At 36.3% G+C, this 23578-nt stretch overlaps 1 protein-coding gene across 1 annotated transcript in view; it reads left to right on the top strand.

The window, feature by feature from the left end:
- alc (5'-AMP-activated protein kinase subunit beta-1) overlaps positions 1–23578 on the top strand; it is a 101533-nt gene that overhangs the window by 35983 nt on the left and 41972 nt on the right. Inside the window, exon 2 of the mRNA XM_090386906.1 lies at positions 18086–18283. Coding sequence (XP_090243032.1) covers positions 18128–18283 — 156 coding nt within the window. The 5' untranslated portion in view covers positions 18086–18127. The remainder of the gene's footprint in view (positions 1–18085; positions 18284–23578) is intronic.

Raw genomic sequence — 23578 nt, forward strand, 5'->3', positions numbered from 1 at the left:
AATCCTTGCTGTTTTTCTTAGCATCTTTTGCCAAGAATTTCTCGTAATCTGCCTTTGCCTGCCTAACCTCCTTTGTGACTGATTACAGACTAGCTTATATCTGCCATAGGCTTCTGAGTCGCTTGATAATTTATATGCATCCCATGCATTTTTCTTCTCTGTTACGAGTGTCATTAGTTCATTAGATAACCATATGTTCATGATGGCATTTTTTTCCAATACAGTCCAGTTTCATCAAAGTTAAATTTGGTCCAGTGTATAGCCCTCTTCCTCAATTAGTTTTTTCAGTATTGGCGGAAATGCCTTTGCTGCTGCTTTAGCTGCACTGGCAGCTTCACCTGATAATTTACATTATGGAAAGCCTGACATTTCCTGAAATTATTGAGCCAGCCACTACTAGCAGTAAAGGGATTCCTTCTTTGAGGGTTTCAGCTTTATTTCTGAGGTCTTCAAATATTACCAGTACCTTTGCTTTTATTGTAAGCAAACTTGTTCCTGATGTCTTCTTTGTTTGATCTATCCAAACAGATAAAAGACATTCCATCTCTTCCAATTCTTTGTGTCTTTATCTAATTGATTTTGTTACACTTTGTGTTGTTCCTGCTATGAAAGTTGCTTTAATTTTTCTGCATTCTTTCTAATTGTTCTCGGCGTTTCCTCATTTAGGCCTGTAGCACGTACAATATCGCATGTTCTTTCATTCCGCTCAAAGCATTTCACAATTTCATATTTTTCTTCTGTCGATATTACTTTTCTTTTTCTCTCTGAAGTATTTTCACCAGAACACTTCCTTTTCACACTTTTTTTCCAGTATTTTACTCATTTTTTGGGAATAGAGCACAAGTATAAAAAGAAAAAAAATAAGAAGGCAAGCTTGATATACATAAACGCACAGCGAACAAGTAGCAACTGAATAAACAATGCAGTAAAGGCGGAAACACTATTCTCACATATTACATGCTTAGCACATTTCTGGAGGTCACTACCATAAAATAAAAACAATTTGCAGTTTCCTGTTTGTTGGGGGTTCCTGCTAGTGGAGTCTGTTATAAACGAGTAGTAAAAGTCGATCTAATTACTGTACATTTGCGATAATACTGATAGGTGGAATTCTGTGGATTTTTACGTTATTATGTGAAATGTGTTTCCCTTCTATGAAATCATAAAAACAAATAAATTTTCAGAATCTTCTCTTCGTTCCTACTGTGTTGTGTTGATTCCAATTTGTTCTACTACCATTTCTTGTAAACACAAAGGCTAATCGTGCATAAGCGAATTACGTTCGTGTAATATGTGACATTGTTCCCCTAGTTCTAAATCATGTATGATCGAATTCGTGTAGTGTAAACATGTGTTATACGAAGACTCACTGTACTTCCTTTGCTGCCTTCTTTAATTATAACTGGATATACCCCATCCACTCCAGGTGCCTTTCTTATTTTTAACTTCAACAATTTCTCCTCCACTTTGCCTGGAGGCTTCCCATTTAGAATTCACCGTTGGTAACATCATCAGCTGATTCCACTGCATAGAATTTAAAAACTCTCTGAGACCACTGTAGTCACCTTTACGAAAGCAAAAACCTTCCCCTTACCCCAAATGGTAGTTACATATTTTGGTAAATCCCACATTAGTACACTGTGATCACTGTCACCTAGTGGTTCCTTTATCTGCAGATTCTTAATGCATGAAAAATCACTGCTGATAATCAGATCAAGTGTATTACTCTTTCTGGTTGCCTTTCGAACATGTTGCTGTAGAAAATAGTAATCCAATAAATCCACAAAAGTATTGCTAGTGTGTGTGTGTCCAACCCAAAAGTTCCTGCTAATATTTATAAAGTTAAAATCCCCCATTATAAGTCATTCTGGTTTACTGGCCCACTATTTCTCTGCACAATTGCTCATTATACCCATCAGATTCATTAGATCTGTAGCGCACACCTACTATAATTTTCCCTTTCCAAGTGCTTATGTTATGCCACACTGACTCAACATTGCATTGTCCACCAATATCAGTTGGATTCACTCCCTTAGATTTTATGTGTTTCTTAACTAACAGCATAACCAGTGGGGAGCTGTACTGGGCTTGCGAGAGCCCATTGTTATTTTTTTTTTTAAATTTGCAAGCCCATTGTTGAGACGATCATTTATTTAACAAATGAAATCCTGAATGCAATTATTGAGTATCCAGAGCCGAAACTACGGTGGGGCAAGCGGGGCCCCATTCCCGGCATTTTCATAGCACAATCGATCAGTTATGTATTTTAAAATTGCTTCATTTTTGATTTAATTAGTCTGACCTCTGTTTAACGAACTTCTCTATAGCAAATTTTTTTATTCCCCCTTGGCAATTACATTTAAAATAGTTTCCATTGAATGAAGAAAATTTTCATGTAATGAACGGATTAGGAGAGAACTTTGTTTGCATTGTTCTCACCTCTGGCCTTTAGGCAATTTAGATAATTAGAAAGTGCGAATTAAGGGTGAAAGGGATTACCGTTTCACAATGTTAGTGGTGTCCATAAAACCTATGCAGTCACATACTGAGAAGTCGCAGTATGTGAGGATTAAGATATCAGAGGATTAAGACGATTCTCTACACGGATTATAGCCTCTGGTCAGTGTATGTTGTGGTTCCCCTTTACTCTGACAAACGGGCATATGCTTTTCGGAGAAGTGAGTGATCCACGCCTTCCAGTAAATTTCTCCTGTCTATGTTTACATGGTCACAGTAACTGAATATGCGTGTGATTCCAACATTTTGCACTGTATTCAAAGAACTAGTGATAGTAGCAACGTAGAGGGCAAATTGAGGCAACTAAGATATATAAACTTTACGATTTATAAACTTTATATAAATAAAATTTATATAAAGTTTATATATAAATAAACTTTACATGGTCACAGTAACTGAATATGCGTGTGATTCCGACATTTTGCACTGTATTCAAAGAACTAGTGATAGTAGCAACGTAGAGGGCAAATTGAGGCAACTAAGATATATAAACTTTACGAAGATGAAATGTTGGCAGATTTTGAAACTTTGTTGAGCCTTTCACTGTGTAAAAAATGTTCTAAAATATAATGGCATACAGGCAATAATTAAAAAAAAAAAAAAAAAAAAACTATATCACCAATCTCCAAAAAACTAGCACAAATTAAGAATGATTGCTAAAGAACTTGATGTGGAAACTATAAAGATCGCTCGCATGTTCGGGCCACGATGAGCAGCTTTTAGCTTTCCGACGGCAATTGTGGGTTGGAGGAATCATCGCGCTTTGTGCAAACATTTTGAATCAGAAGTTAAATATTCCAGATTATTAAATCGACTTTTAAATTTGGAATTTCTTTCTTAACAATTTAGCAGTAATGATCGACATCCTGCAGGAGCTCTCTTATCTTTCAGAAGCTTTACAGAATCACAATGGTAAAAGCATATAAATTAATTATTCGAACTATCAGTGCTATTGCTAATTTGAAAAATTCTGAAGCTAAAATTGAGAGCATGTTGAAGTGGAAAGAATTTGAAGGAATCAAAATCGAAAGTAAAAAAAATTACCTCGTGACAAGTTATTAAATGCATTGTGTTATCTTTAAAGGATAAGTTATTAATGCAACAGGGCAATTTTAAATTAAATAAAGAAAATAACGATACCATTGAAAGAAATTTTAAATACAGTAAATACAGATATGTCGCGAATACCGAAAACGCAAATACTGAGTTATGGCTCCCATAGTAATAAAGGGGTTCCGTTACAAAGTATGAAATATATGCCGACCAGGCTAGCCGGGTGGGTAAAGTGCCTACCTGGCAACCCAAAGGTCGCGGGTTCGAATCCCGCCTTGGGCTTGGATCCAAGTACTGCAAAAAATTTGGAGGTGTATTATGGCCACAGAAGCCGATGCACCAACAACTTCCCGAAAAAAAAAAAAAAAAAAAAAAAATGAAATATATAAGAAAAACTAGTCTAAAATTTTGTCTACGTATGTATTATATGTACCTTCATAATATGACTATGTACATAGACAGTACATAGTGAAATGCAAGCATATGGCATCGAAATGAAAATAAGAAACAATTTAATATTAAATGTAATATTTATTAGAAATTTCAAACCAGCGCCTTTGCTAGCAAAAAAACTTATCCCGCCAGTGCACCAGTTTCGCTAAAGTGTTGATAAAGGAGTTTTGCCTTTTCACGAATGATGAGTGAGCTTAATGGAATTTTATTTTGAGTTCGGTCTTCTATCCACAGATTTAAAGCTTTTTCCATTTTTTCTAATTTAACATCACGAGTTACAGAGCACATTTTTGAAGCAATTAGCTCGTTTTCACGGACACTACGGCGGATTTTTTTTTTCCGATTTTTTGATTGATCGTACCGTTGACTCATTGATTTTATAATGTTTTGCCACTGAGGAGACACTTTCACCATTAGAAATTTTGACTAATAACTCAATTTTATTCGCTAATGTCATCACCTTCTTTGATATTTTCATATTTCCCTTGTTATTCGTAGCCATATTTTTGTACGGGTTAGAAAGAAATTGTTCACAATAAAGTCACTTTCTTCCGTTAACACACTCGAAAAAGTCTGTTTTACGCTGCAAAACGGTAGATTTATCACTTTTGTAAGCATATAAATTAAAAGCAAATGACGAAACCTTCCATGGCAAGCACATAACACATACTGATGAACAAGGATTAGCGAGAAATTTGCACGCTCGCGATTTTATCACCGCTTTCCCCCCACCCACTGAGCACTGTTTTGATGGGGAAAGATAATTTTAGCCACGCCCATGTTTTTTTATGGCGAAAAATGTTCACAGCGCTTTCAAATTCACATTTTTTAGGTTTCATTTTATATTAAATCAGCAATCGCGAATACGCAAAACCGCGAATAGTGGGGGTTTACTGTATATGCTACCCAAAATCGTGGAATGTGAAAGAACTTTCGTCTCGGTGGTAAGAGGGTGAAAACCGAATAAGAAATTTGTTTTCTGATAAAATATGAAATAAAAATTAATGATTTTAGAGATTTCGTCGAAGACAGTTTATCTTTAAATCGAGTGAAATTACCTTTTCAATTGAGAAAGCCAGAAAATATCTTCGAAACCATTGCGATTAGCAGTGCTGAAGCTAAGCGAGCTTTCAGCGTAATGAATAATATTGTGACAATTAAACAAGTTGCAGATTATGATGACCATACATCTAAATAGAAAACCATTGCTTCAATTTGATCTGGATTGTTACGTCAAATCATTCCTCTGTAATCATTGCTCAGCTATTGAGCAAAGCAGATCGACAACAAATATTAATAAAGAAGTAAATTGCCAATTTTTAGAATAAATTTTTCTTGAATATTTGTGAAATAATTTTTTCGTGTAATCTGTGATTTTTTATGTAATATTTGTTTTTATATTGTGGAATGTTTTGTGATAGTTTTTATGTTATTTGTGATATGGGAAATATTTCATGTTATTTTTTATTCTGAGTATTAAAATTTTATCATGAAAAAAATGTATCCATCAGTGGCATAGCTACCATGTAGGCAGGCAAGGCAATTGCCTCCGGGGCCCTTTAGGAGCCCGGCGTCTTTGGCTGTCTCCTGTTTTTGCAATTTTCGTTAAGTAAGTAGGGGCCCGAACATGCTCTTTGCCTCCAGGCCCGAAAAAGGGTAGCTACGCTACTGGTATCCATTATATTTCCCTAGTTGTTAAAAAAAAGACGAATAAAAAAATTGCGCATGTGTCGAGTACGCGCAGTAGATGGTTTAAACCGGCGTTTCCCAACCTTTTTTTTTACCATGCCCCACCTAAGTCTTTCTAAAATTTTGATGTCCACCATGTAACATATACATATTTTTTATATTCAAAAATTGAATTATTCCCTAAATGAAGCCTAATTACAACTTGTTCAGGACACGAGACTTAGGTTTTAGGAAGAAATCATTAGGAAATTATTAAGGAAAAACAGTAAGTAAATTTTCAAAACATATAATAGACAACTAAAATTCAAGTACAAAATAATTTATATGAAAGATTTTTCTATAATATTTTAATTTTTAGTAATTTCAACATTCCATGTGAAGTCACTTCTAGATGAGTGCACTAAATTTAGTGAGACCTTTGTGCTTGATGCAGAGAGATTTTATATTTGGCTCCAATTTAGTCAGCTTCAGTCTCAAGTCTCCCCATTTTGTGATGTCCAGTCGATTTCTTTTTTAGTAACAAATCATTTATGGCATTAAATCCACATTCAGCTAAATATGAAGATGGAAACGGTAACAATAGCTTTCTTGCAAAGTTAGTTGAATTTGGATATTTAATTTCTGTTTCATCACAAAGCCATGCCATCACACCTTTTATATTGAATAAAGTTTCAACTGACTCGTCATTTTGCATTTCTGAGAGTTCTTCTTGGTACTGCATTGATACATCAGACAAATCCACTAACATTGGTTGCATCATCCAGGTTGGAAAATCAATTTGCTTTAAATCAGAAAACCTTTCTTTTAAATCAGCGGACAAAATTTTCAGATGATTGAAAATAACAAGTACAGCGGTATCAGTCACTTCACATTTTTGCATCCAACGAAACTGTTCAAAATTTTTGTTACAAATATATTTTTGACATAATTCAATAAATTTAATGAAACCAAATATCTTCGCTTTTGCATCGACGAGAGTTTTATTCGTTCCTTGAAGTTGTTTATTTAATATATTTAGTTTTTCAAAGATATCAGCTAAATAACTCACAAATGCTTTACCATCGACCGTTAACAGATGTTTAATTTCAGGTTTGTCACTTAAAAAGTCACTAATAGTATCAAGTAGTTCCATAAATCTTTTCAAGCAGTTTCCTTTCGAGAGCCACGTTACTTCAGTGTGAAGTAAAAGTCTCACATGGTCTGCATTTTGTCCTTCACAAAAAAGCTTGAAGAGACGCTCACATTTGGCATTAGCTTTAATAGCATTGACACACTTTATAACTGATTTTAGTACTTCATTAAGAACAGGCGAAATATTTTTAGCTACAAGTTTTCCCTATGAATAACACAATGCACAAGAAGCATTTCTGGATTCTCATCTTTCATCAATTTTAAGCAGCCATTTTTCTTGCCCATCATATTAGGAGCACCATCTGCAGCACAAGATGTTATATTTTTCATTGGTATCTTATTGCCATCTAAGTAATTTTTTAGCTTATTATATATATCTTTGGAGGTAGTGGTGCTCTCTAATGATTTACAGAATAACATTTCTTCAGCAAAATTACCTTTATCAATACAGCACAATACAGGTTACGTTCCTGAGAAATGCCGCGAATACTGAGTTATGGCTCCCATAGTAATAAAGGGGTTCCGTTACAAAGTATGAAATATATAAGAAAAACTAGTCTAAAATTTTGTCTATGTATGTATTATATGTACCTTCATAATATGACTATGCGTAGACAGCACATAGTGAAATGCAAGCATATGGCATCAAAATGAAAATAAGAAACAATTTAATATTAAATGTAATATTTATTAGAAATTTCAAACAAATCTTTCAAACCAGTGCCTTTGCTAGCAAAAAAACTTATCCTGCCAGTGCTATCACCAGTTTCGCTAAAGTGTTGATAAAGGAGTTTTGCCTTTTCACGAATGATGAGTGAACTTAACGGAATTTTATTTTAAGTTCGGTGTTCTATCCACAGATTTAAAGCTTTTCCATTTTTTCTAATTTAACTTCACGAGTTATAGAGCAAATTTTTGAAGCAATTAGCGCGTTTTCATGGACACTACGGCGGATTTTTTCTTCTGATTTCTTGATTGATCGTACCGTTGACTCATTGATTTTATAACGTTTTGCCACTGGGGAGACACTTTCACCATTACAAATTTTATCTAATAACTCAATTTTATTTGCTAATGTCATCACCTTTGATCTTTGCACATTTCCCTTGTTATTCGTAGCCATATTTTTGTACGGGTTAGAAAGAACTTGTCCACAATAAAGTCACTTTCTTCCATTAACCCACTCGAAAATGTCTGTTTTACACTGCAAAACGGTAGATTTATCACTTTTGTAAGCATATCAATTTATAAATTGATAAATTTATTCAGTTTATAAGCATATAAATTAAAAGCAAACGACGAAACCTTCCATGACAAGCACATAACACATACTAAGCTGCCGTAGTATGTAGTATAAATCAGGCATGCGGGTGCATAAGTACACGTGCCTTGAGTGACCGGGGTTCAAGCCCATGACTGCGGAATATGGTGCTGTTTCTTGTATTCTGTCTATCTTGTGAACTCCTCTGATCATTTAGTCGTCCTGGAGTATAAACAGAAAATTTATTTTATTTAAACAAAGATTAGCGTGAAACATCCACCCTCGCGATTTTGTCACCCCACTCCCCCCACCCACTGAGGGCTGTTTTGACCGGGAAAGATAATTTTAGCCACGCCCATGTTTTTTTATGGCGGAAAATGTTCACGGCACTTTAAAATTCACATTTTTTTAGGTTTCATTTTATATTAAATCAGCGACCGCGAATACAGATACCGCGAATAGCGGGGGTTTACTGTATATCGTACATAAGTTATCAGTACGGCTTCACTGTCTCTCAAAGTTGATTCATCCATTTGCACTGAGAATTTTCTTGTTTTCAGCTTTCCAACAAGTTGTATTTCAATATCTTCACTCATTTCATCTATTCTTCTGCTAACAGTATTGTTTTTGAGTGGCATAGCTTTCACGTCTTTGTCATCTTTTTTTTCAGAACTGTTTTAAGAAATGCTGATATTGATGGTTTGATTAAATTCTCTCCTATAGTATGATTTTTCCCAGATTTAGCAATGAGTAAAGAAATTTCATAACTAGCCTCAAGAGCACGATTGACAGTTGCAGTATGAGCAATAAACAGAGACTTTAATGTTGCTCTTTTTTCAAAATTCTTCTTTAAAGTTTGAAAGTAATTTAAATCTGAATTTACATGAGCATTATGTTTCACCTTCAAATGCACCTCAAGACGACCTCGCTTCATTGATTCGTTGGTCAATCATTGTTGGCATAAAAGACAAAAAGGTGACCTTTGATCGTGGATAGCGAGTATGAAACCAAATTTTAAGTATTCCTCTGAATACTGATGAACTTTTTTTTTTACTTGCACTACTCATTTTACTGTGCAACTGAAAGAAATAAATATAAGATAAATCAAAAACGAAAAATAAACTATGCATTAAAGTTGATTTAATTTTATTTTAATATATCAAAATTAATTATTAGTATGCTTTTTGAATGAATAAATCGCACAAATTACTGAATTCGGGCTATTAAATCTGTGGTCTCTGTGAACAAGCAGATAAGTCTAATTTGTCAAAAATGAGATAAGTGCACTATAATAAAGTATTTATTATTTACTATTATGTGACATGCAGATATCTTCGTTATTGTAGTTTTAGCGTGAGTAATAAATATTTGTATATTCGAATATATGCATGTTTATATGAGAGTGTGAAGTTTATTTTTCCTCTCCTGCAAATTCGAGTTTTTGGACTTATTTGCTTATTTACTGAGACCACAGAAATATACATATACGACAAATACATACCATTGTGTATCACGGTTCTTCATTAATAATAATTCTGTGCGCAGACAAAGTAATTTTTTATTTTAATCTGAGATCGCCAAACCTATTCAAATCTACAGTCACAACGTCCAAACGAGCGTTTGTATGAAAGGAATTACCTATTTCATATAACGTGCAGAGTTTGCGGTAGGCTACAGTAGACAACCACTTTGCTTGCGCATTGCGAATGCCACAAGCAATTGTCCAATACAGTACTATTCCTTCACTAGGCATAGTAAGCAATACTCTCCGAGCAAACTGTAGTTGATATTACTCCAAACTTTCAAGTGCGGCTCTGTAGAAAGTACAACATTTAAGGAATGCTTATTTCAAATTGAGATACCAACAATTCTTCTTTTGTACAAGTTAAATCATAGTAGGTAGTTGTTTTAAACTCTAGATGAGCAATTTTTGAATTGCCCCCCTGAACAATCAAATTTCCCCCATGTGAGGCATGGGACCCACATTGGGAAACACCGGTTTAAACGAAACATCCTTTGCGTTTCTCTTAGGTATTTTGATTTGTATATATCGATTACAAAATAAAAGAGCTTTCTTATTGTAAATATTTTATTATATTGATCATTCACAGATTTTCATAATTTCTGGAAGACAAGATACAATGGATTTATGATAACTAAAGTAAGAGATGTATACTTGCAAGTGCAACGTATCTAAAGCTCTGTAAAATAGCACCGATTGATGTACCGATCTTGTAGTTGAAGCGACATATGCAGCTGTTAGTAGCACCTAATAATGGAATATAATGAAAGTGCAAGACGAAAAAAGAAATTTTGACAAATATTTGTATTGTTGCAATCATACTTACTGCAATAGTAACTTCAGGAAGCATGATTGCGATGTCATAGTATTCAAAAATTCTAAAAAGTTAGAACTCCAGACCTGTTGTATCCAGTTATCATCGTAAGGCGAAGCATGACGACCAGGTTTTAAGTGTTTTTTTTTTTTTTTTTTTTAGATAGACCTAGGAATGTTTTACACATTTACTTATACGCATGGTTAAGGGGGTAATAAGTCGCATCTGTCCAACCCCCTAAATCCGCCCCTGACTTGACATATCATACCGGTCAAAAAAAATGCATCATGCGCTCTAATCACACTACTAGTAGTGCGAGTGTAGGATGCGCCTCTAGTGGAAGCCGTGGATGACGTCATTTCCGTGACCAATCAAATTTATTTACTATACTCCTAGCATTGGTGTACATGCAAGTATACATATGCCTATTCTTACCCTTAGTTACCCTAATACAACCTATGTATTTACATGTTCCATGATGACTCCCAGCAGCCCTTTAAATCCCCAGTACCTCGCTTTCTAGGCTGCTGCTTATTCCAATAGAAGCAGTGCAAGAATCGCTTTCACCTCTGCCTATGGCTATTGTTAACCTATGAGTCTCTGATCCCCCCCCCCAAGCTATCAGTTTTCTGACCTACCTAACACTGCCTCGATAGCATCAGCAGATATTCTTGCACCCTTTCTATTTAAGTGTATCCCATCCCTGTAGAAACAGTCTCCTGTTAACAAGCAGAAACCACGCTGAGAAAAATTCTACCCCATGAGCCTTGCACAATCTCTCCAGGGTTGAATTGATTGAGAAGGCACTCATCATATATTCCCTCCTATCATGTCTGGGCAGAATTGCACACACTTTCAAATTTAACCCTAACTCACGACTTTTTTCAACATTGACCTGTACTTTAGCATTAGTAGAGGCATTTGATGCAAGAAAGCAAGCTTATGCAGCATCAGCCAAAAAAAAAAAATAATAATAATAAATAAATAAATAAAAAATAACCACTTCCACCTCACCCCTCTGTTCGTTCGAAATACCTGTCCAGCTGAGCCTTAAACTTATTTAGGCTATCAACTTCCACGACAAGGGATGGAAGTCTGTTCCACCAACCAACCACCTGCTGGCTAAAGGCAAATTTCCTCACGTCTATCCTACATCTGTCTTTCCTCAATTTGAATTTATGCCCTCTCAGGTGATTATTCTGAGCAAGAGGAAGAATCCCATCAGCATTGAGCATGCTCAAACCATTCAAGGCTTTATACACCTCTATCAGATCACCTCGCTGGTGCCTAGTCTCCAGACACTGTAATTTGCAAAACTTAAGCCTTTCTTCGTAAGAGCACCCCTTTATTGCATTCACCAATCTTGTTGCCCTTCTCTGTACTCGTTCCAGCATCTCTACATCCTTCTTGAAATGAGGCCTCCAGACCTGTATACAGTACTCTAGGTGTGGCCTGACCATTGCCTTATACAAGGGAATAATCACCTCCTTATCCCTGCTGGAAAAATTCCTATATATCATCGACAATACACCATGAGCTACTCTTGCAGCCCGTCTGTACTGCTCAGAAAACTTCATATCTGCCTGCACAACCACCCCCAGGTCCCTTTCATTCTCTACCACTGTCAGTGTAGTACCACAGAGTTGATACGTTGCTCTGGGGTTGCTGTTTCCCATATGTAGTACTTTACATTTGTCAATGTTAAACTTCATTTGCCACCTCTCAGCCCATCTGCTCAACCTTTCCAGATCCTGTTGCAGTAGCATAGTGTCAGTAGTGTCCTTGACAACCCTGCCAACCTTCGTGTCGTCTGCAAACTTGGACATTAAGCTTGATATACCATCATCAGTATCATTTATAAATACAGAAAACAATAATGGACCCAATACTGAACCCTGAGGGACTCCACTAATAACATTAGTCCACGATGAGCAGTGTTCATTGATTACCACTCTCTGTCTTCTCCCCCTCAACCACCCACTTGTTAAGTAAATCTGCAATTCTCCTACTCTTAACGACATTAGTGCCGTGTACAACAATAACACCCTTTGTGCCCTTAAAAGATGATATCTGCTCTACAACATCATCAACTTTTGCCCCTGGCAGACATACCTTGGTCATATTCCACCTATCCTTTTTGCACAATATTTTTCCCATCTCCCTGACAATAGTGGCACCTACAATAACTAGCTCCTGTGGGACCAGTGCATTCTGCCCTAAAGGTTGCCACTGTGTTGCCTGATGATCAAGTGCATGTCTGGCATTGATGTGGGTAGCTGAGAGCTTGATGGGTCCTCCAATTTAAATCCTTTGAGGGCATCTACCCTGTCCTTCAAGCTCTCATAAAGGCCCATAACAACCCTGAGTTTGCTCCTAACTTCTTCACACTGCTTACATAGAGCACACACAAAGAATTCACAATATCATGTCCCATCCCAGATAGGTCTGCAAACATTTCACAAGTTGCACATTTCCTTGGGGTGACTCCGTAGCCAGGCGGGCAGGAGCAGCAGTGCGTGGCACACGCTTCTTGATTAGACCGGGGTTCGAGCCCATGCCCACCAAATACGGAGGATGCGGAAAGGTCAGGGAATGACCCCCGCATATCACCGGAGCAATATGGCCTTAGTTGCCAATACTCCTAAAAACCAAATAATAAGCAATGAGCACATTTCCTTAGGCTGTGATGCATTGGATAATCGCTCCCTTTGGTTCTCCCCCGAGACACAGCATTGCCACTACTTCGTGCATGTTGCTTTGCTGTTCTAGTCTGGGGCATGATTTCCATTTAAATACGCTTTAATTAATTAACAATGAAAATTAATAAGGTTAATAAATTTAATTGATTAATTTACTATACTATACAATACTATAATAAGCTAATGCAGTAATACTTATTCTGTTATATAGTTTTACAATTATACCTTAGCTATCAAATTCAAGATATTCATTATCAAGTTATGCTATGCTGTAACGAGCACAATGCTAAATTAGTTATATCCTTAGCTAAATACCAAAGATATATGCCCAAAAATGATTAAAATCTTCAAAATACTTATTTATTACAATTAAAATGCTACTGTTCTTCTATACTGCTGATTACGCAACAATATTCCAGCCCAAAAACAAATATGATAGTGGTAAGAGTAGCAAGTTGTAACTTACAAAGTCACTAGCTAAAGTTAAAAAAAAAAATACACTAACGAACACTACTAAGCCTATTTAATCTATTTGTAAAACACAAATTATTATGCTAACCAATCAAAAATACAATATAACTTCAATGAAAACTTATCGGCTTGCAGCAGCTACAGAAGTCTACGTCTTCACCAAATGACACCTGGTGTAGATGATCATTCTCATATAGCTGCCAAACTTAGTATTTTGCATTTACATCACACATGAGGAGTTATTCAAGGAGAAGAGGGCCAGATGTTTATAAAACTCTAACAGGGAGTTAAATGATTTTGTAATAACTGAGAGCAAAGTGGAGGAGAAATTGTTGAAATTAAACATAAGAAAGGCACCTGGGGTAGATGAGATCTATCCAGTTATATTAAAGGAGGTGGCAAAGGAACTAAGCAAACCTTTAGCCATAATTATGAGAGTATCCTTGGACTTGGGAAGCCCCCGCAGACTAGAGATGTGCAAATGTATCTCCAATTTACAAAGAGTGACACGAGTAATTACAGACCTGTTAGTTTGACTTCTGTTCCATGGAAAATAATGGAGTCACTGGTTAAAGAAGCATTGCAGGATCATCTAGACAAGACAGCAATAATAATTCAGATAGAGCATGGGTTTGTTAAGGGGAAGTCTTGTCTGACAAATTTGATTGGATACTATGACGTGGTTACAAAGGAACTGGATGCAAAAAATAATTTTGATATCATGTACTTGAATTTTAGGAAAGCTTTGGATACTGTTCCACATGGGAAAACTACTGTACAGATTGGATCGGTATGACATTAAGGAAAAGTGCTACAATGGATAAAATGATAGTTAAGTGGGAGAAGACAGAGAGTGGTAATCAATGGATACTGCTATACATGGAGTAATGTTATTAGTGGTGTCCCTCAGCGTTCGGTGTTGGGCCCATTGTTGTTTTGTATAATTATCGATGATATTGAGGAAGGTATATCAAGCTTAATGTCAAAGTTTGCATATGATACAAATGTTGGCAGTGTTGTTAATAACAGTAATTACAGTATACTGCTGCAGCAGGATCTAGAAAGTTGGGAAGATGGGCTGAGAAGTGGCAACTGAAGTTTAACATTGACATATACAAAATACTGCATATGGGTAGCAGTAACCCCCAGAGAAATGTACCAACTGGGTGTTGTTACACTCAGGGTAGTGGATAATGAAAGAGACCTGGGGATAATTCTGCAGTCATATATTAAGTTTTCTGAGCAGTGCAGACAGGCTGCCAGAGTTGGTCATGGAGTCTCGTCAATGGTATACAGGAATTTTATGAGCAGGAATAAGGAGGTGGTTATACCCTTATATAAGGTCTGGAAGCATCATTTTAGGAACGATGTAGAGTTGCTAGAATGAGTACAGAGAAGGGTAACAAGACTCGTGAGGAAAACCAAGGGGGTGCTCTTTCAAAGAAAGGCTTAAATTCTGCAAATTGCAGCTTGTGGAGACTATGCACCTGTGAGACAATCTGATTATGGTGTTTAAGACATTGAATGGATTGAGCAGACTCAGTGCTGACGGGATTCTTCCTCTTGCTCAGATTACGAACCTAAGGAGGCATAGATTCAAACTGAGGAAAGACAGTTGTGGAATAGATGTGCAGAAATTTGCCTTTAGCCAGTGGGTAGTTGATTGCTGGAACAAACTTCCATCTGTTGTTGTGGAAGTTGATATCTTAACTAGACAAATATTTGGAACGAAGGGATCAGTGAAATGGGAAGCAGTTTTTTTTTTTTTTTTTTTGGCTGATGCTGTATAAACTTGCTTTCTTGCATCATATGACTGTACTAATGCTAATGTGAAATAAATAAGTAAAATAAAACTGATAAAAGCAAAATGTACAATAGCTTTCAAGACAAGGAGCCTGTGCTTCAGCTGGAAAGAATGCATGCGTACTGGATATAAATAGATTCATATGACACATAATTAGTACGCAAAAACTTTTTGCAATATTAGATTGCAAAAACTAGTAATCTGATGTAAAATTTTGTGCACATGGTACATTCCAGCACTCATTGCATTGGAGAATAGTAACCTCCATAATAGGGTTTGCTATGAGTCCCTCTTGTTCACTCCATTAGTGTTTGGCAACAGCAGTTTTAGCAGTGTGGACAAGCCTCCTCATGAGATGGGGCTGTCCTCACTTCCCCATCATGTGTTCAGAGACATGATCCTCCAACACCTCTTGGCAGTTTTGCCAATGTAGCGCATTCCACAATCTGAACATTTAATATAGTAAATAGAACTACCTCATGAAAACAATGGAATGGACAGTTTCACTCTTGTCGTGATTGAGTGGATCTTCCTGCCAGGAGAGTTGTACACCTCTGTGATAAATGCATAGAGCTCTTGCAAAGTGCTCGGAAAAACCTGAATAATGTTGGGGACATATGTGGTGGAGACACTCAACATCGTAAAAAGGTGGATTATAGTGGGTAGTGAGGTCACAAGCCTTCGGCTCACACCTATCAAGAACCTTGGAAGGATATCTTCACCTATTAAACTCTTCTATTACATCAGACATCTCCAAGTTTCTATTGTTAATGGAACTGGAATGCATCTGTGCTTGGGTAATTAAGGCCCAAGCAGTGCTTTGCAGGTGTCCAGGAGCGTGTCTGCCCATTGGTAAACTTGTGTATTCTTGCTTTTTAACAAAAAAAAAAAAAAATTCTAAAAATGTGCACCAGAAACTTTATGGAACAAGATGTTAATTATCCCACTTTTATGGATTCCCAAAAATTCATAAACCAAATATTGCAGCCTATTGTTGCTTGTTGCAACACACCCACATATGAACTTTCTAAGTTTATCATCCCTTGTTGGGATAACCTGTTATACTGTTAACAGCAGCATACATTTTCTTCAAACTCTCAATGATTTTAAAATTTCTGAGGGAGAGATCATGGTTTCTTTTAATCTGGTCTCCCTGTTCACAGGTGTTGCACTACAACAAGCAGTTACCTGTACAAGACAGCTTCTGGACAGGGATCCCACACTGATGGACAGGGCATTTCTCTCAGCTGATGACATATGCACTGCTTTGAACTTGTCTGATTGGTAGCATGATAGTATTCAATGTCTCTTTTATAGATAGGTTCAAGACAGCCATGGGTATCCCCTTCCCCTTAGTTCCATCATGGCTAATATTGGCATGGAGGAACTTGGGATGGTCATATATTTTCAAATTTGCAGTTTGCTATTAGTTTCTGGCATCAGTATATTAATGATGTCTTTGCAGTCGTTCTCTTGGAGTCTGAAATGTGACTTCTTCAACTCCCTCCCTTACCTTTATACAGTTTATATAGGAAGTGCACACAGCACTTCCATTTTTGGATATTTTGATGAGATGTGTGAAACTACTGTCTACAAGAAACCTATGTGTTCATGGCCAGTTTACAAACTATGGGTCAGCATATGCTCCTGACACCTGCACAACACTGTTCGGACCTTAATTACCTGAGAATGGACACTTTCCATTAACGAAAAGGACTTGGAGATTTCCAAAGTAAGGGCAGAGCTTACTAGGTACAAATATCCTTCTCGTGGCCTTGTTAAGTGTGAGCTGAAGGCTCATGACCTCACTATCCACACTAGTGCACCTTCTAATGATGTTCAGTTTGCCTCCATGTATGCCCATACTATATGGGCATTTCCAAGCAAAAATTCTTTGCACTTGCACATCTGATGTGCATCTTCCCAGTATGAAGTTCCAGTCTATCATCTCAAAGGTAAATTTGCCCATCCCATTGTTTTCACAAAGCAGTTCCATTTACCATATTTAATGTCTGATGGGTTGTGGGGGGGTGTGCAAGGCTGCCAGGAGATTGGAAGATTGTCTCTGAACATGAGAAGGCTGTCTACACTGCTAATTTTGGGTGTTCTTTGTTTTTCAAACACTAATGGAGTGGACAAGACACCTTCATCCCCATCATGACATCCAGGTTGTTGATGACAGTACGTCCAGACAACTCCAGCTTTTGACAGCAAGCCATACCACGAGGCTCAACAGGTTGCTAACTGGTTTCTGGAACATGACAATGAATTCTCTGTCCTCCCATAGTCACCTTACTCACCTGATCTCAACAAAGTTGAGCATGTTTGGGACCTCCTAGAAAAGAATATTTGATTCTGCAATCATCCACATGACGATGTGTGGACATTATTGGACATGTGTGATGAATGGGTAGCACTATCACATGGCACCATACAACACCTTGTGAAGCCTGTGCAAAGATATATATGGGCTGTATTATGGGCAGAAGGTGGCCCCCATGAGGCATTAGGTAAGTGTTGCTAATGCAAAGCCAATTCATAAATTGATTAAAATAGTAAATAAAAATTGTTCTTAATTTCTGAATTGAGAAATTATTGAAATTGCTTGTATAAAAGAAAAATCTCTTACTTAAATAATGATTTTATTTAATTGGTATGCATATTTTTTTAGACAAAGGTCCTTATCTATGCAACACTAACTAGTTGTTGAGCAATGGGAAATACAGGGTCAGGGAAGCGTGACAGAGGCTTCTCTCTGGACACTGACAGCGTGCCATCATCACCTGGTAAAGATGATAGAGCATTTGAGTTTGGTGTAGGAAGCAAGAAAAATAGGTTTTTTTACCAACCTTCTTTGGATGATGCAGAGGTTAGTATACTGAATATTTGAATGCTAATATTAAAGTAACAGTAAGACCTTGCCAATCATGGGTTTAGCATTAGTGAATATGATTATTGATAAAAAAGTTTTGTTATACTTTGTCCATTACAGGCCAGGTTCAATCATTTGTTGTTTGTAGTAGTGTCAAATATAAAATGCACAGATAATGCACATGCATATTGCTGCAGAAGCATTCATAAGTAGTGTTTACTTTATGAATATTTTGCTCTTTGTATTATAAAGTACATTGTTTTATTTTATACTGTTCTAAATATATTTTAATTTATTTTATTTATAAAATACAAATTGCCTTCCTAAATAATTGGAGGTGCATATAAGTTACATTAATGTGAAAGAGCAATCTAAAATAATAATTGTAGTTATATCATAATAAGATATGAAATATGATACTGAGTTAAAAAAATACATTAAAAATGGCCAGAATTTCATATAACTAATTGCCACCAGTAATATTATTAAAAATCAAAAGAGTACCTGTACAAAAATCTAAAAATATTTTCAGAGGTGACCTCCGTATTTTTACTTGGCATACACCTGGAAAAATCAGTAGCCAGTCAGAATGCATAAAATATATTAATACCAAAATATATTTTATTAAAAAATCATGTGATCTGGAAATCTAGCCTAACCTTAATTTTCCTGCAAGCTTTTAATCTCACTAGTAGGAATAATTTTCAAAAATGTAACACCCCACAATATAAATCTACAGTGTTTCTAGTATAGTTTTATTTATCATTATTTTTAATATACTTTTGTTAAAATAAGTTACAATAATAAATATCCAAACTCTCACATCCTCAGGATTGTCCTGACAAGAATGAGGAGATTACCTTACCAAATGGGAGGGAGAGATCATCTAGAATTGGAACCTCCAGTTGCAAGTGAAAACTTTACAGATTATTACCATGTACATACACACAAACATAATTAGACACCATTATTTCTTAGTAGCTTCCAAGTGGAATGTATAATAAACCCTCAGTACATGCAGGTTTAATATTTGCAGTTTTTCATTGTATAGTATACTGATTTAATATTCATGGGTACTTTCTCTGTAAGCCTGTTTTATTTCCAGCATGAATATATACTTGTTTCCAAATAGTTGTGTTGCAGAAGTACTTATTATTTTATCTACATGTTCACAATAATTTGTAGTATGAACATTGGTATTATTTTATTTTATTTATAATGATGTTTTTCTTAGGAAAAACTAATTTGATCATGTTTTTGAGAAAATGATCAACTATGAATTTTGAAAAGTGGTCATTGATTGAAAATGTTTATTGGCTGATTAATCCATCAGCAAATATAAGAAAATATAACCAAATTAAGAGTACTGCCATGGAGTCAACCATGGCAGTACTCTTAATTTTGCCAGACATGATCTTTGAATACTGCAATAGTCCAGCAAGACAAATTCAAAGATCTGTATATGTATCAATAGCTGATAATTTAGTTTTATCGAGGGTAGAGTCATTCTGTAAAGTATTTTTAGCATATTTAATGGCCGCTTCTATGAGAATAGATCTAAAAGTCATTGCTGGACTTCACTAAACATTTGGATGATGAAATCAAGGACTTGAGTAATGTACTAAGGTATTTTGCAAAGCTGCAAGTTGTAGAGCCAGTTAGCGGAACAAGTCTCAGCACTCCCATTTTGCAGATTTTGAGATAAACTTTGGGAGGCAGGGAAGTGGCAGCCTGAGGCATACACCTAACAATATTAAAATGTTCTTGTTTATTTAATTTTAATCTTGTCCTGGTCAACCCCTGCTTTTAAAGGTGATGACCTTCCTTTCTAGGCTGTCACTGGATTCTGAAATGCTGGCTTGCAGACATGTATCGTATAATAAGTTCAATGCTTCCTCATATATGAAGGAGAGATCTAAAACTACAGTCCTCCTACCCTTATTGGTGGGCAAGATTAACAGATTCCTGTTTGTTTTAAGTTTATTTTCTGATTATTTTCTGGCAGTCATTCTCAGTTTGATTCTGTCTGCCACATCCAATAGTAAATGATGGAGGACTAGTTCAAGTCCCATAGCTGTGGCATTAGCTGGAAGTGCCTTGGGTACGATTGCAGATTTAAGGCCCTTGGCTAATACTCTCTTCTGAAGAAAGGTCAAATCCTTGGAACTATGACTGAAATCCATCCATGATTCTCTCCTCAATAGGGTCGGACTATTCCTTCTGTAACGATGTATTAAACTTGTGTATATGCCAAGTACTTAACTATTCTGAAACACACAGTGGTTTATGCAGTAAAACATTATATATTCTCATGAACCATTTATAAGGAAGTAGAGATGCGAAATCACTTTCCCTAGATTCATTCTTTTTTTCGTTATACGTAAGTATTTTGTCACATAAGGTGCATATCAGGGCCAACATCATTGTCCTCACAAACCTTCTGAGGACAGAGCCCTCACTTTAAAATTTGAGAAGGGCAATGAATATGGAAATATCAGGATGCTGAGTCATAAGCATGGCATCAACAAAGTTAAATAGAAGCCAGCACTTTGTTGGCTTCTATTTAACAAATTTTCTGTAATTCCACATATACATGTATGCCACTTATGATCTACCAGCAATGAATACTGCAAAATAATTACAGAAAATTGTTTAATAGAAGCCAAGGTGAGATAATATCAGTCGTAGCATCACTGTCGGTTGGGATCACTCTACATTACTACCATTCCCACGTGCTTTAACTGTAACTTAAGAATTTGCATCAACCCCATTTTTGAGCAAATTGTAACCCAGGACAACAGATAGCATCATAGGACATTGCACAAATAGTTACCAAACACATGATCCTCCCATCCTGATCATATACTGCCTTATTTATCTTATTTATTTGTTGCAACATTCTGCAATTTTTATAGTTTACGAATTTTTATTCTGCAATTTTTATAGTTTAACAGTCCAGACATCCTGGACTGTTAAAAGCTGCTGTTTTTTTTTATTCCTGCTTATACCTTTTTTGTTTACGTTGTGTTTTATTCTGCTTTTACCTCTTTTTGTTTACCTTGTGTTTTATCTTGCTTTTACTTTATATTAATTGTTGATACTAAACATAAAAAAGACGCCTATGTCTTTTTAACACATAAAAAAGACGCCTATAGTGGATGGGATATATCCAATTATATTAAGGGAAGCGGTAAAAAGTAAACCTTTACTTTTTACTGCTAAGTAAATATTTAGCTATGATAATGAGAGTATCTTTAGATTCAGGAGAGGGCCCTGTGGCCAGGAGATGTGGAATGTATCCCAATTCACAAAGGAGGATTAAGGGACAACATGAGTGAGTTTTATGGATTATATCAGTGTGGTTGGTATTATACAAAAGTGACATGGATGAACTTTACTCTCTCTCTCTTTTTTTTTTTTTTTTTTGCTATCTGTTAGCTTAACTTCTGTTCCAAAAAAATAATGGAGTCAATGGTAAGAATTAATGCAGGACCATCTAGACAGGAATGAAGTTATACTGCAGTCACAGCATGGATTTGTTAAAGGGCAATCTAATTGGATGCTGTAACACAGTAGCAAAGGAGCTGAATGCAAAAATAATTTTTACTTGAATAATACACTTGAATTTCAGAAAGTATTTTCATACTGTTGCATGTAAAAGACTGCTGTACAAACTGAAGCAATGTGTCATTGAGGGCAAGTTACTACTATGGATAAAGGGATGGTTGAGTGGGAGAAGACAGAGTGGTTATCAATGGGTACTGCTCTTCTTGGACTAACATTATTAGTGGAGTCTCCTGAGACTCAGTGCTGGACCCATTGTTGTTTTTCTATATTTATGGATGATACTAATGAAGGCATATCATTCTTAATGTGCATTTTCAAGATGATACAAAAGTTGGCAGAGTGGTTAATCACAGTAAGCAGAGTATTCCACTGCAACAAGATCCAGATCGATTAGGAACTAATCTGTAGATGTAATACATGTGGAGGATTGTTCCAGAAAATAGAAGGTATAAATGTCAAAGTGGAAAAGTTGGTTCTGTGAGAGTGGATGCTTACTGGTTGTGGAATGTGCTTGGACCACAGTTTGAAAAAAGAGTAGGAGAATTACAGATTATAGTTCAGAAGAACAGTGCCCATTCAATAGAACAGGCCTGCAGAAACTGAATGTTTGGGAGACAGAAAGTGGAAAGACTTTGTAAGAGATTGGTAACCTGATGCCCTCTTTTGAATAGAGTCTTGAGAAAGCAGTACTTCTGATATGCTTATGCCATGCCAAGTGAGATTAGAAGTTCAGGTAATTCCTAGTAGAGATAAGTAATCTGGCCGACCGGGCTAGCCGAGTGGGTAAAGTACCTGCCCGGCAACCCAAAGGTCGCGGGTTCGATTCCCGCCTCGGGCTTGGATCAAAGTACTGCAAAAACCTTGGGAGGTGCAATATGGCCACAGAAGCCGATGCGCCAACAACTACCAAAAAAAAAAAAAAATAAGTAATCTGAGTCATCAAAGATGAACAAAGGAGCAGGTTTTTTTTTTTTTTTTTTTTTTGTGAGAAATAAGACAGAGGGATTAAAATTAACTTAAGTTTTCTTTGCCCACTGAAGAATTACTTGGAAATCAGTATATAATGACTTGGTGGAGGATATTTGAGAAGTTGAAGCTGTTCGTGCAGGACAAAGTTTTGCAAAGTGGAAGATGGAATGTAGTGTGATCAGCAGAACTATGGATAGGATTTCCAGTCAATGGAAGATCATTAATATACAAAAAGAAAAGTGGGAGAAAGAACTGAACTTTGAGTAACACCAGCATCATTAGTAGAGAAGTTGGAAGAAAACGTATAGTCTACCATAACTGCATTGAGCATTCAGAGAGAACTAAATACCTAATTGCAGAAAACACTTGGCAGGCCATAAGACGAGATCTTGTTTACAAGTTGGCACTAGTGCCAAACATGATCAAAAGCCATTGAAATGTCAACAGCAACTGCCTGAGTTTTGCCGATTTGTCCAGAGATGAGTAACATAAACCAGTAAATCACCAGTTTATTGGCACTGACAAAATCCATATTGGCAACCATTGATCAGATGGAAGGTTTCAAGATAGTTTAAGAATTGGCAGCTGATGGATTCTTGATTACTTTGGAAAAAGTAGAAGTAAGGGCAGTAATTGGATGGGAAAGTTTTGCCACCCTTTTTAGGGACTGGCTGAATATGAGCAAATTTCCAAGTAGAAGGAAAAATACCAGTGGAATAAGAAAGTATAAAAATGCAACACAGAACAGGAGCAAAC

This window comes from Mastigoproctus giganteus, chromosome 12 (assembly GCF_048544385.1).
Source record: "Mastigoproctus giganteus isolate SK-2022 chromosome 12, ASM4854438v1, whole genome shotgun sequence".
In the NCBI taxonomy this organism is placed as follows: Eukaryota; Metazoa; Arthropoda; class Arachnida; order Uropygi; family Thelyphonidae; genus Mastigoproctus; species Mastigoproctus giganteus.